We start from the raw sequence: 17,205 nt of genomic DNA on the forward strand, positions 1-17,205 counted from the left end.
CTCCTGACAGAAGAAAGGCAGCACCAAGTCTCCATGAGGGCCGGCCCAACCAAAAAAAGGTTCATTGAATGGAAAAAAAAAAAAAAAAAAAGTAAAAAACTAACTCCAGAAACTAACTCTAGGTAAACGTTGGCTGACATGTTCAGACCATTTCAAGAGCTGCGGGGAGGCTGACCAGAGGAGATTGGACTGGTATTTGTTTCGAAGATGAAGTTTGCAGAAATGTCTTCATTTGGTTTGGTAGTTTTTCGGAAATAAATCTAAACTGTTCAAAAGTCCTTTGCTTAACAAAAAAAAAATTATTTAAGATTGATATCTTGTCCCCACTACAATCTTGACTGATTCAGAATCCACAAAACACAGCCAATCACAGATTAGTATTTTTACTCTATGTTACATATGTCAAACTCAAATCTGGCCCGCGGTGTAATTATATTTTGCCCGCGACATCATATCAAATATCCGCTAGCATAAAGGCTAAAATGCTAAAATGCTTTTATCATTTTCTACGCCATCTATTGGGGAAACATGGGTATTGCAGGGAAAAAGGAAGTAAGTAAAATGATAATATAAATAATTTATATAATTTGGAAAAGTTTGGCGGGCCGGATTAAAAAATAGAACGGGCCGCATCCGACCCCCGGGCCTTAGTTTGCCCACGTGTTACAGCACATGCATTTTGGGTATTTTTTTTTTTGTAGTTGGCCTGTAGAAAAAAGGTTTACATTAAAAAGGAACTGGAAAGGCTACAGATAAAGAGACCTAATAATAATTTTAAAAAATACTACTGATGTGTCTTTTATTTTAAATTTAACTTTTTTGATTTTGGCCCTTTTTTTTATCTATGCGTAGAGTTGACAAATGTGAGGGGGGAAAAAAAGAATCAAAGAATTAAAAGTCTGAAAAAGGAAAAAATGAATAAAAGATAATTGCAGATGGAAATGTAACTTCCCCTTTTTCTCCTTCCCAGCGGGAGCTGGTGTTGACTTACTGCTTCCCACACAGCCCACCCTCTGTCAGCACCAGTGTTTCACTGCTTCTACAGCCCACAAAGGTCAAATCAAGCATGAACGCCTGGAGACAAAGCCTCTCGCTGGCACCGAGCAGCAAACACATGAGGACTTCATAAATCTTAATGCAGGGAAAGTAAAAGTTCAACATTACAAGGCAAATTTAACCCCGACTACTATCAACAGAATGAGTCACAGTGAGTGGAGTAGAACATCTACGCTCCATCAAATTAACTTTGTCTGTAAAATGTTAGGTGTTTAAAAAAAATAAAGCTTTAAATAGAAGGCTGGGGGGAGGGGTTGGTGAGAGAGACAGACGCTGAAGCTTCAGCCAAAGCAGCTGATAATTGATTTTGGAAGCAGTTGTGACTGATATACACTGAATTCCTGTGGATTCATCTGCACAATTTCGATATAATAGGTGTGAATGTGTTTACTGCATCACAACGGAGGGACTGGGAGTACATTATCACTGCATTTATTTTTATTTTTTTATATATCAGAACGTTGGAACACACACGCGATGCTGCAGGCGGTACTTCAACGGAAACAGTGGGACGTAAACAGGGCTGCGCAGTGAAAATTAATTTTGATTATGACTTCAATTGATCACGGGACGACGTAGTCGAAAAACACCACATTGTGCTCTGCAGCCATACTTCGGTATGTTTTTATTTTATTTTTAATTACATATTTCTATTACTTCCTTCCCGAGGAGGTTCATCAGTAGTCACTGGTGTCTGCACTGTGCAGCAACGCAACAAATCACTTTAACCGCTTGAAATTCAAACGCAGAGCGACTTGCTTTCAGCCTAGCAATATTTTATGTTTTTAAGTATGTACTCCTATTTGCGATGTATTCAACTTTCAGTTAATTTGTGGGGAAACTGGGACTAGAAAAAAGTCGTTTCGTGGTTACATCATCAAACGTACCGTATACGGTGGAACCTCGAGATACGAGCGTCCCGGCATACGAGTATTTCGAGATACGAGCAAATTTTTGCTTCGAGATACGAGGACGCTTACAGACGTCGACGCTAGGTGGCCGAGCACTCGGAACAACTCGCGCCGCCTCACTGGTTCACTTCACTCGTTCGTCGACTTCGTACGCATCTCCTGCGAGTCTTCCGTATTGTGTTTTGCATTATTTACGTGACTTTCTCTCTATTTTGTGCGTTGTTCTTCATAATAGTGATGAGTCCTAAGAGAATGAGTGGTAAGGATGGTAGTGAGAAGAAGAAACGCAGGATGACCATGGAAATAAAGCATGAAATTGTCGATAAATATGAGCGTGGTGCCCGCTAAAGAAAGAATACAAAAAAAAAAAAAAAAATAGAAAAGTAAAACAAAAATACCTACGTTAAGTTAATTTTAAGTTCATGTAAGTTACGTAGTGTACGTGGAAGGTACGGTACGTGTCTACGTACGGGTCGACTCTCTTCCCTCCCTCCTCCGCTACTTAGCCGCTACTGTATCTGGAAGGTAAAAACTCCTATTTTTTATTTTATATCACAGGAATCCTTATATACTATACTTTTGTGTGTGTCTATGTATCTATAGCAATTAAAAACATGTTTTTTCCATTGTTATTCCATTAATAAGGTAGTTTTTTTAGAGGGCCAGGACCGATTTTTTTTCTGTTATTTCTTATGGGGAAAAAATGACTTGAGATACCAGCACCTCGAGTTACGAGCTCGGTCCTGGAACGGCTCTCGAGGCTCCACTGTATGTATTGTCCATCATTTTGATGTAAGGCGTTAAAACAAACTCTCCATGAATATGTCATCAAGAAGAGCTATACGCAGACGTATGTCCGCATTGTGCCAAATTAGCTTTCGTTTGTGTTGTTTTTTTGGGAGCTTTTTGCCCTTCATTACGGCTCCCAGGCATCATTCAGACTCTTCTGATGTTGTTATGTCCTTGATTATGATGTTAGCACTCTTAGTTGAGTTTCATGTTAGTTAATTTTTTTACTATATATAACATAAAAAAAATGATTTAAGTCTATTGAAGCAGGGAATTTTATTTGGGTGTTTTCACCCTGAAGGAAAAAAGAAACAAATGTACTTGAGTAAACGTAGCAACAAATATTCAACGTCCATTTTTAAATAAAGCCTTGCAATAATAGTTTATCAAATTAATATTTCCCCCATTGTACACACTAACAGCTTTTAATGCTCATCAGGTGAACTCGGAGAGCAGAAGGCTGGGCAATCAAAGAAACATCTTATTCAAACACAGGCTGTGAGAGTGCGTTTCAGATAAAAATCGTTGGTGAACAGGAGCTCAGGGCAAGGTGGAGGGGGAGCTGGAGGAGTTGGGGGAGATGGAGAGCGTGCAAGTGATTCATTTTTTTTTTATTGCGTTTTTTTAAGGAACCAAGGACATGTGCCACATCTGATCTGCTCAACCCTCAGCAGTAGCTTTAAAAGATGGCTCATAACAAAGAACGAAGAAGAGGAATTTGGTGTTGGCCTCCACTTCCTTTTAGGTGTAACATTATATACATATTTACATACAATACATTCGATATTTATTTAATTTTTAATTCTGTTATTATAGACATACAGTAATAGAACCATAATTCTTTCCAGGACCTAGCTCGTAACTCGAGGTACTCGTATCTCGAATCATTTTTTCCCCATAAGAAATAACAGAAAAAAAAAAGAAAAGAAAATCAGTTCCGGCCCTTTAAAAACTCCCTTATTAGTGCTAATAACAATGGAAAAAACATGTTTTTAATCGCTTTTAATAGCTAAAAATATGGTTTTAATTATGAGATCTTATCTTCGAGAGAGACGATACAGTAGCGGCGAATGTGTGGCGGAAGACGAGGACCCGTACGTAGACACTTGATTCCGTACCGTACCTTCCACGTACACTACATAACTTACATAAATTTAGAATTAACTTAACTTACTTTTCGAATTTTTTATTTTGCTTTTTTTTTTTTCGATTTGTATTCTTTACTTTTTTTCACTTTTTTCTCCTGACTAGCCTGACTTACGATTAGCGCTAGCCTTTTAAAGAAATACCTATCACTCATATAAATCGACAATTCCGGGCTTTATTTCCATGGTCATCAGAGAATCAAGAATAATTCACAAAATAGAGAGGAAAATTACGTAGATAACGCAAACATAATACGGAAGACTCACGGGAGATGCGTACGAAAGTCGACGAACACGTGAAGTGAACGAGTGCTCGGCGCCACCTAGCGCCATCATCTGTAAGCACGCTCATATCTCAAATCTTTACTCGTATCCCTAACGCTTAAATTTGATCGAAGGCTTGTTCCTATCGCGGAACACTCGCTCGTATCTTAAGGTATAACTGTACGTTAGTCTCTCTGCTGGGTGTCTGCTCAAGACCGATTAATCCCAAAAAATGTCTCGATCACAGACTCCGATCACTACTGTAGCACTTTACACTATTTGCTATCTGGACTTCAATGTGCCAGTGTCAGAAAACATGGAACTTTAGCACAGAAGCACACTGGGAGATAAATAGAAATTCCAAATGAACTAATGCTTGGATCAGAAAGCTCCCCTGTCTGTATTCTGTTGATGTACTAAAAATTCCCCAATTATGAAATACAAAAAGGCCTCTGGTGCCGCCAGAAATTTGTGATGTCAGAACGGGATCACAACCCCCCCCAAAAAAAAAAAGTTAACAGCGACAGGTCAGTGTCCTCCCCTTAAAAAAAACAACCTTCAATTGAACACCAGAGAAAACTACAGGAGCAACTGATCTACCGCCAACCTGCTGCTACTGACGGGTGACGTTAATCAGACCAAATCTTTACACGGACCTGATGTCGTAAAGCTCTGGTCATTAACGGTCACTGTGTGAGAAGATCCATCTGTACTGTTCAGGTCCACCTGCAGGCACACTGTTAACCATGGTAGGTCTCTCTGCTCTTATTTCCTTCAATCTTGCTTAAGGAGGTGAAGTGAACGTTTGAGACTCACACGCTGCTCAGTCTGGATTAGAACCAATTCTCACAGTCCTCTGTTCCCCTACCCATCATCCTCTACGGGGAGACGGTAAAGTGCCAGAGAAATTTCATGCCTGACACAGAGGAGTTACCCTCTTCTGTTCCCTATAGACAATCTTAACTAACACTCTACTGGCAGCACACCTGAGAGCGCTTCCAACCCCTGACGCACGCTGACAGCGTGAAAATGGGAATCTGCCAGGAAAGCAGAACGCACACTGTAGCCCGTGGACACTTAACCAGGCTAAATTCTTACCAATTCTTCTTCCATTTTCAGCAGGGATTTTAGAGAAATACGGCTCACGGGCTTCACCCACTAAGTCTACAGATGAGACCTGTCAACTTTATAATGCAAACCACCAGGGGGAAAAAGAAAAAAAACTTTGGCCAGGTCTCTTGCGTTTATATTAAATGTGATCTTGAGATTATTTATTTTTTAATCTATGGGCAAAATATCTGACCATTTTACTTTTTTTGCTGTTAACCACACACTTTGTAGAATTTTATCTTTATTTTAGGGCTGCCAAAAATAACAAGTTCATTGGGTTAAACCATTTTTGATGAATACATTTACACTGATTTTAATCAGAATGACACACTATATATCAAATAATTACACGGTTGGGGCTGTGATGCATAGATATCGCATGCATTGTACTATGCTGGAACTCTCGCTGTTTGTGCACAGATATGACTAAAAGCCACCAATGACATCAAGGAGCAAAAAAATTGAGTGTATTTTTTTTAAACATATTTCCTGAAATTTTTCAATATCAGAAATTCCATTATTTAGATTAGTCAAAAAATAAACCTGATGTCACTGATTTATTAATTGTTCATTACATGGTCAAGTCATTAGTCATTATGTATCCTGATTAATCCATGTCTAAACTGTAATTAATCAGATTAAAAAAGGTAATTGTTTGACATCCACACATTATTCTAATTTTATACATTTTTTTTTGTGTCTATTTAAAATATTTGATTTCAAGCTTTTTCCTGGTCTAATTTTATGCTTCCTTTTTGATAAGGATTTTTTTTTAGTCAATTAAAATATGACTTCTGTTATTGGTTGGAAAAGTGGGATATCTTCTGTGCTACATTTCTGGGTGGGCCAGACCCGTACAATCATAACATAATAAATTATAAATGAAATTATAACTAAAAAGTCTGTATGTTGTTTTCGTGTGAAGAAGTATGAGTGTGTTGGATTTTTTTTTTTATTATTATTTATTCATATTTAATGAAATAATAATATTTTTTGTGTTTTGTGTTTTTTAGTGTTTGTGAAATTTTTGATTTACAAAATTCGTCAAGTGGGCCAATTTGAACACCCTAGCCGGTTTTGGCCCGCGGGCTGTATGTTTGACACCCCTGATTTACAGAGTACCTCTTCTGGCTTTATCCGGGGTAACTAAAATATTTTTGCCAACCTTTTATTTTTGTATAATAAGTTCTCAGTTTGGCAATTTTTGTAACTTTACTTATTTTAGATCTAAATCTGTTTCTGTGCGCTTTTTTTTATTATTTTGAAATTTTTACTCGTATGGATTCAAATTTGTCTTTAACTGGTTGATGGATTTCTACCTTGCATTTACGTGGATATCTCAAGGACCTTGCGTTCTATTTTGTTGGAATTGTTACATTCCATAATGCTTTGTCTGACGTGAACAACCTATATTTTAGAGTTTAAAAAAAAAAAAACATTATCCAGGATCTGATATAGTTTGACACTGTTTTGTACAACATGGGAAAACCAGACCCCTTCACATCACGGATGACCGGTCGTGACACAAGCTGGGGAGACTTGGTCGTATTCCATTTACACAACACAATGTGGCCATTGCTGCGGATGCAGAGCTACTTCATCTTTCACGGCCAAAAAGGCCAACCAACACACAAAGGGAACGGTTTGACAAAGACCGAGAAAATGCAATCGATACAAAACGTCTCGGTAAAACACCTGAAAAGAGAAGGTTTGTCTGGGAGCGAGGGCAGGGCAGAAGCCAGGTCACAGTGGGCTGCTTTACCTTGTCTACGTTCTCCTTAAGCGTTACAGTCCTCTTAATCCTTACAAAGCTCTCAAAAGGCAAAGGAATACCATTTAAAGTGGTCATTCAACACTTGCTATACCAAAACAGACTCCTTTTTTCCCCCCTAGAAAACCCCTCAAAAATATCACCAGAAACTGTTCTATACAATGGGATGGAAGGGGGGGTGGGGGTAGGGGGATAGAAGAGCCAGTACATAAAGTATTCAGGCAAGAAAACTTGAACCTGACAGTACATTGACAGAAAGAAATTAAAATATTATCTGAGTTTTTGTAAGCGATGTTGAGGTAAAGTGGAAATGTTATAATCAAGACAAAAACATTTGAAAAGAAAATAGTATAGGTGCTCTACACTTCTCTGCGTCGCTCGTACAGCTGCTGCAAATTCAAACGCTGCATTTGGTTTGTGAAACACGGTCCCAGAAAGATGACAAAAATAAAGTAATCAGACACTTGACTGTCGATGCAACAAAACAAGGCACGGCTGAGTTTGACTAAATTACAGTCATCTTCCTCTCACAGATAAACGCTGGGCACAAGAAGAAAAAAAACAACAACAAAAAAAAAACAAAACACGATTTACAGGTTACACAAGACGTGTGACAGAAATACTGATAACACTCATCTAACGTGGTCAAAAAAATCATGTAAAATACTACGGGTGCAGCAATCGACAGGCCCGTCGATTGATCAGCGCAGAGCTCCTACAGTTTGCAAGATCTGCGATTGACCTTATCTTTTCTTATGTGAAACCGATCGTATCTACATATCGTACCTACTGCCGCCGAGGTCTGAGAGTCAGCCACTGTCTCCGTCTGCTGTGCTCTGACTGACAGGGCCGCCCACCAGGTTGCATTTGCATGTGTCTACACATCAACAACATTCAAGCAAGAATGTCGTCAATATAGAAGTTGGTCGGCGGCAAGTGTGTTACAATGACATTTGCATCCACAACACCAACACCCAACAGACTGTGGTGACAATTTAATGACTAGGAAACATCATTTCAGGTTCTAATACCAGTCTAAACCCTAATAAGTTAACCATTCTCTCTCTATACTCAGTACCATGACTTACACAATTGCGTTGGTCAAATTCAAGTACTTTTCAACCGCTCCCCAGGTTCATTGCAAGTGTTCCTAAACCTCACAGCAGTTGATAAATCACCACTTTTACCTACCGTACATACTGACATATAAGCAGAATTTAAAACACCAAAAAATCAGCGCAAAGCTCCAACAGTTTGCAAGATCTGCGATTGACCTTATCTTTTCTTATGTGAAACCGATCGTATCTACATATCGTACCTACTGCCGCCGAGGTCTGAGAGTCAGCCACTGTCTCCGTCTGCTGTGCTCTGACTGACAGGGCCGCCCACCAGGTTGCATTTGCATGTGTCTACACATCAACAACATTCAAGCAAGAATGTCGTCAATATAGAAGTTGGTCGGCGGCAAGTGTGTTACAATGACATTTGCATCCACAACACCAACACCCAACAGACTGTGGTGACAATTTAATGACTAGGAAACATCATTTCAGGTTCTAATACCAGTCTAAACCCTAATAAGTTAACCATTCTCTCTCTATACTCAGTACCATGACTTACACAATTGCGTTGGTCAAATTCAAGTACTTTTCAACCGCTCCCCAGGTTCATTGCAAGTGTTCCTAAACCTCACAGCAGTTGATAAATCACCACTTTTACCTACCGTACATACTGACATATAAGCAGAATTTAAAACACCAAAAAATCAGCGCAAAGCTCCAACAGTTTGCAAGATCTGCGATTGACCTTATCTTTTCTTATGTGAAACCGATCGTATCTACATATCGTACCTACTGCCGCCGAGGTCTGAGAGTCAGCCACTGTCTCCGTCTGCTGTGCTCTGACTGACAGGCCCGCCCACCAGGTTGCATTTGCATGTGTCTACACATCAACAACATTCAAGCAAGAATGTCGTCAATATAGAAGTTGGTCGGCGGCAAGTGTGTTACAATGACATTTGCATCCACAACACCAACACCCAACAGACTGTGGTGACAATTTAATGACTAGGAAACATCATTTCAGGTTCTAATACCAGTCTAAACCCTAATAAGTTAACCATTCTCTCTCTATACTCAGTACCATGACTTACACAATTGCGTTGGTCAAATTCAAGTACTTTTCAACCGCTCCCCAGGTTCATTGCAAGTGCTCCTAAACCTCACAGCAGTTGATAAATCACCAATTTTACCTACCGTACATACTGACATATAAGCAGAATTTAAAACACCAAAAAGTAAAGATCAAATCGGGGGTCGAGGGGGGGTCGGCTTATATGCGCATAAATACCTGGGACAGCATTTTCCTTGTATCGCATCACCACCGATAATAAACAGCAAGTCGAACAAATGGTGAAAAATATCATTCCACTTACATCATCACACACTAATAAATGAAATCCACACAATCTACAACTATAATATTTAATAATTATTTTAACTGTACCACTGATATGCAGTAATGCAAAAAAAATCACATTGTCTATTCCGAATGTGGCAACAAACATTGGCAAAATCTTGGCAATTTGAATGTAAACAGTTGACAATGTGTGTGTCGGATCCTGTAATAAGTGCGACTTGTAAAGTGATTTAAACAGTCTTCAAAAAGATCACAACGCGGTCAATTACGAAATCCATCGCACGATGGATTCTGGGTTCATCGCGTCATTTGTGTGTGTGTGTGTGTGTGTGTGTTCGAGGGTGTTAAAACCATCATTTGATTCATACACTCGGTATGCGCTGTGTCTCAAACAAAGCAGCACAGTAGGAGACATTTGGATGAACCATGTCTCCATAAACAGATTACACAGCAGATTAGGAGCATTTGCGTTAAAGGCGTATTTGTCTTTTTTTTTTTTTTTTATTGTGGGTTTCCTTATAGTTAAAGGCGTATTTGTCTTTTTTTTTTATTTTTTATTGTGGGTTTCCTTATATGTATGTGACACTGCAACACTTAAAAAAAAAAAAAAGACAAACACTAAGACTCAGTTAATTCCCAGCCGGTTTAATTTGAAAATGTCTCCCCTTTAAAGTGCCGTCATTTAGGGTAGGTTGAGTAATGGCGCTGGAAATTTACTGCTGTTCCAAATTACAAACCATTAGCAATATCAGCGCAGTAAAGAAGGACCCTCACCCACACTTGTGCAAATGTGCTTCTTGAAAGTGTTCCAAGTGTGTAGGAACACGTATGTGCATGTGCATGTGTGTGTGTATTGAGGTAGATAAACACATGCAAGGAAGAACATTCAGGAGCCAAAAAAAATAAATAAATAATGGGCTACTTACCGCAACTTTGCTCCCAGTTATCTGCATGCAGCGATCAGCGGAGAAGGTTAATGTGCAAAAAGACACAAACAGCACAATTATTTGTCAGTCAGGCCACAGAGTCTTCTCTCTGTTGCACGGTGATGCATTAGTGTAACTGGTGTCACATCAAACGTTCTCCGCACAATTATGGCACAAACTGTAACAGCTCTGCATTTAAAACAGCCAACAAGGGAGAACTTGTAATTACAAACAATAAAACCTGAAGATGATGTTTGTGCTTTGGAAGAATTGAGCATTTTCCCAGATTCTTTGATTCTATGCAGTATATACTGTACATGCGGAAAGCAAATATTTATTTTAATGGAAGGATGACTTTTACTGGTTACTGGTTTTAAAGGGATTTGAATTTTTAATGGAAGGATGACTTTTACTGGTAAAAGGATTCGAAATGTTGTGTTGCGCGCAACACCAACCATGAAAAGGGGGGAAATCCACGAAGTATAGGCGAGATAGTTACTATAAATATTTACCTATATATTTACCCTTTACGAACCTCCCCCGCACTGTTATCAACCCTCCCTAGACTGTATTACCCTCTCCCACACAATTACATGCACAGTAGAGCGTATAATGGAAATATAAGACATGCATATTACGTCAATAAATTATATACACGATATTTTTTAGGTTAGAAAATGTTTTTATATTACGTAAATAATGAAAATATTGGACATTTTTTAATTTTGCTATATTTTTACAGTTTAATTTTATAATAATAATAATATTATGTAAATAATGAAAATATTGGACTTTTTTTTTTTAAAATAAATTTACTGTAAAATACCACGATATAGCGAAACTTCCACGGAATGGATTAAAAAAAAAAATCTGCAATGTTCTAAGGGAGCGAAAGAAGAACCACGATACAGAGAGGGAAAACTAAATATCTTAAATTGCTGAATCTTAAGGATTTGTACCACAACTTTTATATCACCGCACATGGCCGGCCAAAAAAAATCTGCCAATATCAACATCAAAAAATATTTTTTGTAAAATATCTTTGTCACAGTGACAGGCATAGACTTAATGTCTGATCTTTCCAGTGTGGACAAAGGCACGTGTCTCACAGAGTCTGAGAACTGAACCTAATCAGTTGCCATTACCACTCAACACTAGGTGTCACATTCGTGCGACGGAGAAACATTAAGCTCCTGGAGTCGAGACGTATCCTGGAGTTTTGGTTTAACTTCTGCCAATGATGCCAGTTAAAAGTTGTGTTTATGTCACTGTGGTGAAGATTGTTCTTACGGCAGGAGGCATCTGTCAGCAGAGTAAAACTTGTCTAATCTGTGACTGAGTGACTTGTTTTTTTTCCAATACAGGTTTCGGAGAAAACAAGTTGGAAATCTCTCTTTTTTTTTTTTTTTTTTTTTTTACAGCCTCTTTTTTATCTCCTGTTTTCACTCCATGGTTCCATTCCATCTCTTTCAATCTGCTTTTCCATTTCTTTTATTGTCAGAATCAAACTCTGTAGTGATTTGATGCTCGACTTCCTGCGTCTTCACTTTTCTACAGGGGGTTTATGAATGCAGTAAAGTCTGTTTTACGTGTGCCGTCACCTGACCAAACACATGCTACTTTTAAATTGAAATGTGCATCTACATTTTTTTTTTTTTTTTCCTCACTGTGCGGTGAACGCGGCAGATTACTGTCTGAAGGCCGTTGCACAGAAAGAGGCAGATTGAAACTACCCTGTCAAAAAGTCACCGCAAGAACTGCACAAATCAAACAGGAAACAGTTGTCAGTTAGGTAGTAAATGGATACTTTTTAGCTGACAAACAATGTTTTTATCCATCAGACTAAGGGGCCATGAGGGGCCTCTACAGATATATATTTTTAAGGCATTAACATTGCCAAAAATTCAACATTTAGATGTTGAAATATCAACCAAATACAAGTCAATTACTAACAGTAAAACTAAATATTTTAAAAGACATCTTGAAAAGATTGGCCTCTGATGGAGCACTTGGAATGAGTGATACATCCAAATGTTTTTTTTTTTTTTTTTGTTCAGCAACACTGTGTATTTTCCCAATCTGATTTAGTAATCATCCTGTACGTCCAAGCAGAACATTACACAACTTGGAAATCAATGTTTTTTTGTTCTCGGGCAGAGGCGAAATTCCACGAACCCCAGTTCTGTGAACAAATGCATTCATGAGTCCCTTCAGACGAGCAGTTTGGCTCGACAACAAGCACAACAGAGAAGGCCGGTTTACAGCATCCAAGAATGGCCCCGCGCCTCCATCAGGTACAGCTCTAACATACCGGCTGAGCCTCCAAGTGTCCCATCAAATCCTGAAATATGTCAGGAAATGATGCCGTGCTCCTGCTGCTTGGACTCTTTGTGTGGTACAGTAAAAAAAAAAAAACATCTATTTTTTTTTTTTTTTTTCTGAAAAGGAGAATCTCTATGAGATCATCGTTGCTGAATATAACTGAAGTCATCACTTCTTTCTTTTTTTCTTAAAAATGGTTTTGCAACTGTTGCAAATATGCTTTGCTGCTAGCACAAACACACTTTGCTCTTTCGGATTAATCACGCTCCGGGTGTGTGTCAATCTGCTAACGCTGCAGAATTTTTTATTAGCGAAAGGCTGGAAAAACACCTAAGAAGGAGTCATACTGATAAATTAGTGCTTATTATTATTTTTTTATTTTTTTTATTTTTTTTCACTGATGTTGATGATCCTTTGAAACTTGGGAAGTTTTTGACCAAAAAAAATCACAGACATCATCTTCAGGATTCACAGACAAGAAAACAGCCTAGGCAGAAAAACACAAATGCTTTCTCATTTTATAGTTTGATTTTTTTTTTTAATTGAAATTCAATGCGGTATCTTGTTCTCAAAACAAATTCCTTAATTTTTCCAAGCCCTACGTCTAACTGGAGTATTCACACAGAGAAACTGCCTGACCATGTTGCTACTGTGTAAATATACTCACAGGCTACTTCATTAGCTACATATTTTTAAACCTGGACCTTGACAGGAATATTTAATTACAGGAAAACTCTATTCAAAGATAAGCAGATTTAAATTGACTTTAAGGACCTTCAGACCAAGCCTTAGAAGAGGGAAACTTTAAAAAAAAGAAAATTCAGTGCTGACTAAGATTGTTGTGTTTTTGTTTTTTGTTTTTTTGTTTTTGGTCTGTAAGCAGTCTGGAATTCTCTCTCAAACAAGCCTATAGGGTGAAAAGCTTTGGTTAATAACAAAAAAACACATTTTAACTTAGTGATTCAAGCAGCGATGAATCATTTACTACTGTGAGCTAACATTAAAGCACTACCTTTTTAGTTACATGTGCTAGATATATATGTGTATATAAAATACATACATACTGTATAAATATAGATACATACAAATACACATATATACAGTATACTGATATTATACTGATATATATATGTTTATATATACATACATATATACATACATATATACATACATATATACATACATATATATATATATATATATATATACATATATACGCACACATATACATATGCCATTTTGCCTACTTTATGCTTTTTTATTAACTTTAAAAAAAAAATATTGATCAAGTATAGAAAATATTATGCTTTTTTATTAACTTTAAAAAAAAATATTGATCAGGTAGAGAAAATATTTTTTTACTTCCTCTATAATCCTGACACATTTTTTATATGTTAATATAACTACCTACTGTGTTTTTATAATGTGGAAATTAAAAGCCTTTGTTTCATGTGAATTTCAAAATCAAATGTAGATATTTCTGCCCTGAGCCCTGCACCTTTTGAATACATATTGAATACATTATATTTCTTTGGTTTAAACTGTAAAACCTCAGGGTTTTATAGTTGCTGAAAAGCCTGTATGAAAACTGGTCACATCTGAAAACATTTCTCCCTTTTAATTTCCATCATTATTATTATTATTAGGTCTTACGCGGAGAGATTATTGCCTCTTTTTTTTATCTGAGTGATTATAAATCTGATTTATATAAATTTGTCAGACTCTGGAGGAGTACGCACTCAATACTACTATAATAAAGGCCGCGGTTGATCGGAGCCAAGGACAGAACCATTATGAGAACAAGATGGCACATTGACGGTCACATCAGAATAAACATTACTCAGATTAAAACAGCAACGAACCATGTTTTCTACAAGACCCTGGAATTAAAGCAGCACAGTATTAGACAAACATGTCGACATACTACACAATTAAACCCATCATTTTCTATCATCATAGATTAACTTTATGAATGCCATTCCATCATTATTTAGAACTCAACTTTAACCCCTCATTTTCGGGGGATGTCAGTTTTTCTAATGCCACTTTCCTAATTCCCTTAATATTCAGGGATGTGCCTTTATTTTTTAAACATTTTTTAACCCTTTCATGCATGACAGTCACTACAGTGGACAGCTATTAAAATGTCATTTTCTATGATAAGAATAGGTTTTGATTGCAGTGTTGCATATAAGCCTCTACAGTGGACGCCTGAGAATCACCCAACACTGCCATACAGTGGTCAGCCTTTGCAACTGCAGAATAATTGTGTCAACATTCAAAAAGAAAATTTGGTGTATAAAAACAGAACCAAATCAGTTCTTATTTTTATGTCTAAAAACACATAAAAACACTTAGTAACATTTTTTTAAATCCGTATATCATGGGTCATGCATCAAAGGGTTAAACATAAAGTCAGAGTAAAGTAATTATAACATTCAAAACCACTAGGTCAAAACGAAAAAGTTTAACTTGGATTGTGACAGATGTCTGTTTACTGTGCAGCTTGACCCTAATGATATCCGTCATCCTGCTGCCGGAACACTTAGAGATTTAAGAGATTTTAGAGAAAACATTATTTCAATTGGTTATTGTGTTAGTTTCAAAGAAAGTCAGACAGTGTTGACGAGACTGAGACGTTAAAAAAAAAAGAAAAAGGAAACATGAGAAATGAGGTGAGAAGATGAGGGAGAGCGTTTTATGCAAAGCTGATGGTCACGAATTTGAACAGAGAGTGAGGGCAGAAAAAGCAGAGAGAACCACTGCGTCCCAGCTCGAAAACAAATAAAGACTGATTTTTTTTTCTTTTGCAAAAGAGTTCTGGGTCAGGTGGTAATTCGCTCACGTCCTGCTGTGACGCCGTGGTACATCACAGACTTGTTCTCCATCTTTTTCAGTGATGGACCACCGGTGAGGTGGCAGAACATCCAGGGAGGGAGAAAAGAAATTACTTTGACTTTTCATTCGAAAGACACCTTAGATAAAGAGTCTTTGGATTTTATTATTTATTAACCCAGGACGTTTAGCTTTATTGAAGGCAGCCCTTCGATACATCTGCAATATTATGGCTCTGGCATTAAATAAAGATTGCAGTCGATGTTGCCTAAAGAAAATAAAGTACTTTGCAAAAAAAATAATTCAAGATCAAAATTATTAGCCCACTGGTCCTAACTGTTTGTCTCCCTGACTGTAAAGGTTTTGTCTTTGGTTTACTGAATATATTCTAGTTCTTCAACAGTTTCCAAGACATAAGGTTTACTTTTAAATTCTCTCATATTTGATCAAATCTAAACTAGTGACGGCTCGATACAACTTTCTCATGTCTGATACTGCAACTTGGAGTATCCGCCGATACCAATGTCAATCCGATACCTTCTTTTCTCCGAGACTATTTGATGACTGCCGTCGCTGGGGCGATAGCGTACACGCTTACAGTGTGTCACGCAAAGTTAAGGTGATGTTGTTCAATCCTGAAATTTGGAACATGATCGGGCCGATACCGATCCTGAGTATCAGATCGAGCCAACCCTAGTCTAAACTAACTTTTTTCTCGGATGAGAGGCGGAACGTCTTCTTGAGAAAATGTCACGTCCAGTTGCCTAACAAAACTCTTCAACCTCAATCTTAAGTTATATACTGTATATACATATATATATACATATATATATACATATATATACACATATATATACATATATATAGATACATATATATATATATATATATATACATATATATATATACATATATATATACATATATATACACATATATATACATATATATAGATACATATATATATATATATATATATACTGTATATTAGCAAGTAAGATTAACATCTGTTTTTTACCTTTCATAGTTTAGTGGCTCTACTACGAAAGCAAACGCTGGTTAGCGTTGTGTATCAATAAATATGTCAGGCTTTTAGGTGGCTAATAATTTTGACCTTGGTTATTGTGGGTGTTTTTTAAATAATTTGTTTGTGTGCAAAGATGCTTCTCTTTTTCTTTTTTTTGTAAAGAACTGCATTTCACTACTGGAAAAAAAGTATTTATTCTTTAACTGTACAAAACCAGACAACAAATTTAGAAAGACACTCCAAAGTACCAGAGAGAATTCAAATAGGATTTTCTGTAAAAGTTGGATCAAAATATTGATGCACATGAGAAAACTGGGACACGGGCAAATACTAGGACATGTTCCTGGTGGTGTCGTGATCTACATTTTCATGTATCTAAGCCCTGTAGTGAACTGAAAACTTTTTCTTTTTTTCCAGATAAAAAAAAAGGTTATATGTGAGAAAACAAAAAAACAAAAAAAAAATCATCTAAGTTTTGATATGGGAATTGGAAAAAAAAAACTGTTGACATTCATCAAAGTCCCACTGGTGGCTGTAATGCAACACACTTCAAATTGTTTTCCATCGAAATCTAGTTAAAGATGATCAGCTGTCAGACTTTCATTATGCTCATCATCTAGTCGAGGAAATA

At 37.1% G+C, this 17,205-nt stretch overlaps 1 protein-coding gene across 4 annotated transcripts in view; it reads right to left on the reverse strand.

The window, feature by feature from the left end:
• The window catches only part of diaph2 (diaphanous-related formin 2), a 443,473-nt gene that overhangs the window by 397,584 nt on the left and 28,684 nt on the right, over nt 1-17,205 (reverse strand). For 3 of the 4 annotated variants that reach the window (XM_025063479.1, XM_025063480.1, XM_025063478.1), the window contains one exon: nt 10,391-10,411. The exons of the other annotated variant lie outside the window; for it this stretch is intronic. In XM_025063479.1, the coding sequence (XP_024919247.1) occupies nt 10,391-10,411 (21 nt within the window). The remainder of the gene's footprint in view (nt 1-10,390; nt 10,412-17,205) is intronic. 4 annotated transcript variants of the gene reach the window in all.

This window comes from Cynoglossus semilaevis, chromosome 15, assembly GCF_000523025.1.
Source record: "Cynoglossus semilaevis isolate Cse_v1.0 chromosome 15, Cse_v1.0, whole genome shotgun sequence".
Classification (NCBI taxonomy): domain Eukaryota; kingdom Metazoa; phylum Chordata; class Actinopteri; order Pleuronectiformes; family Cynoglossidae; genus Cynoglossus; species Cynoglossus semilaevis.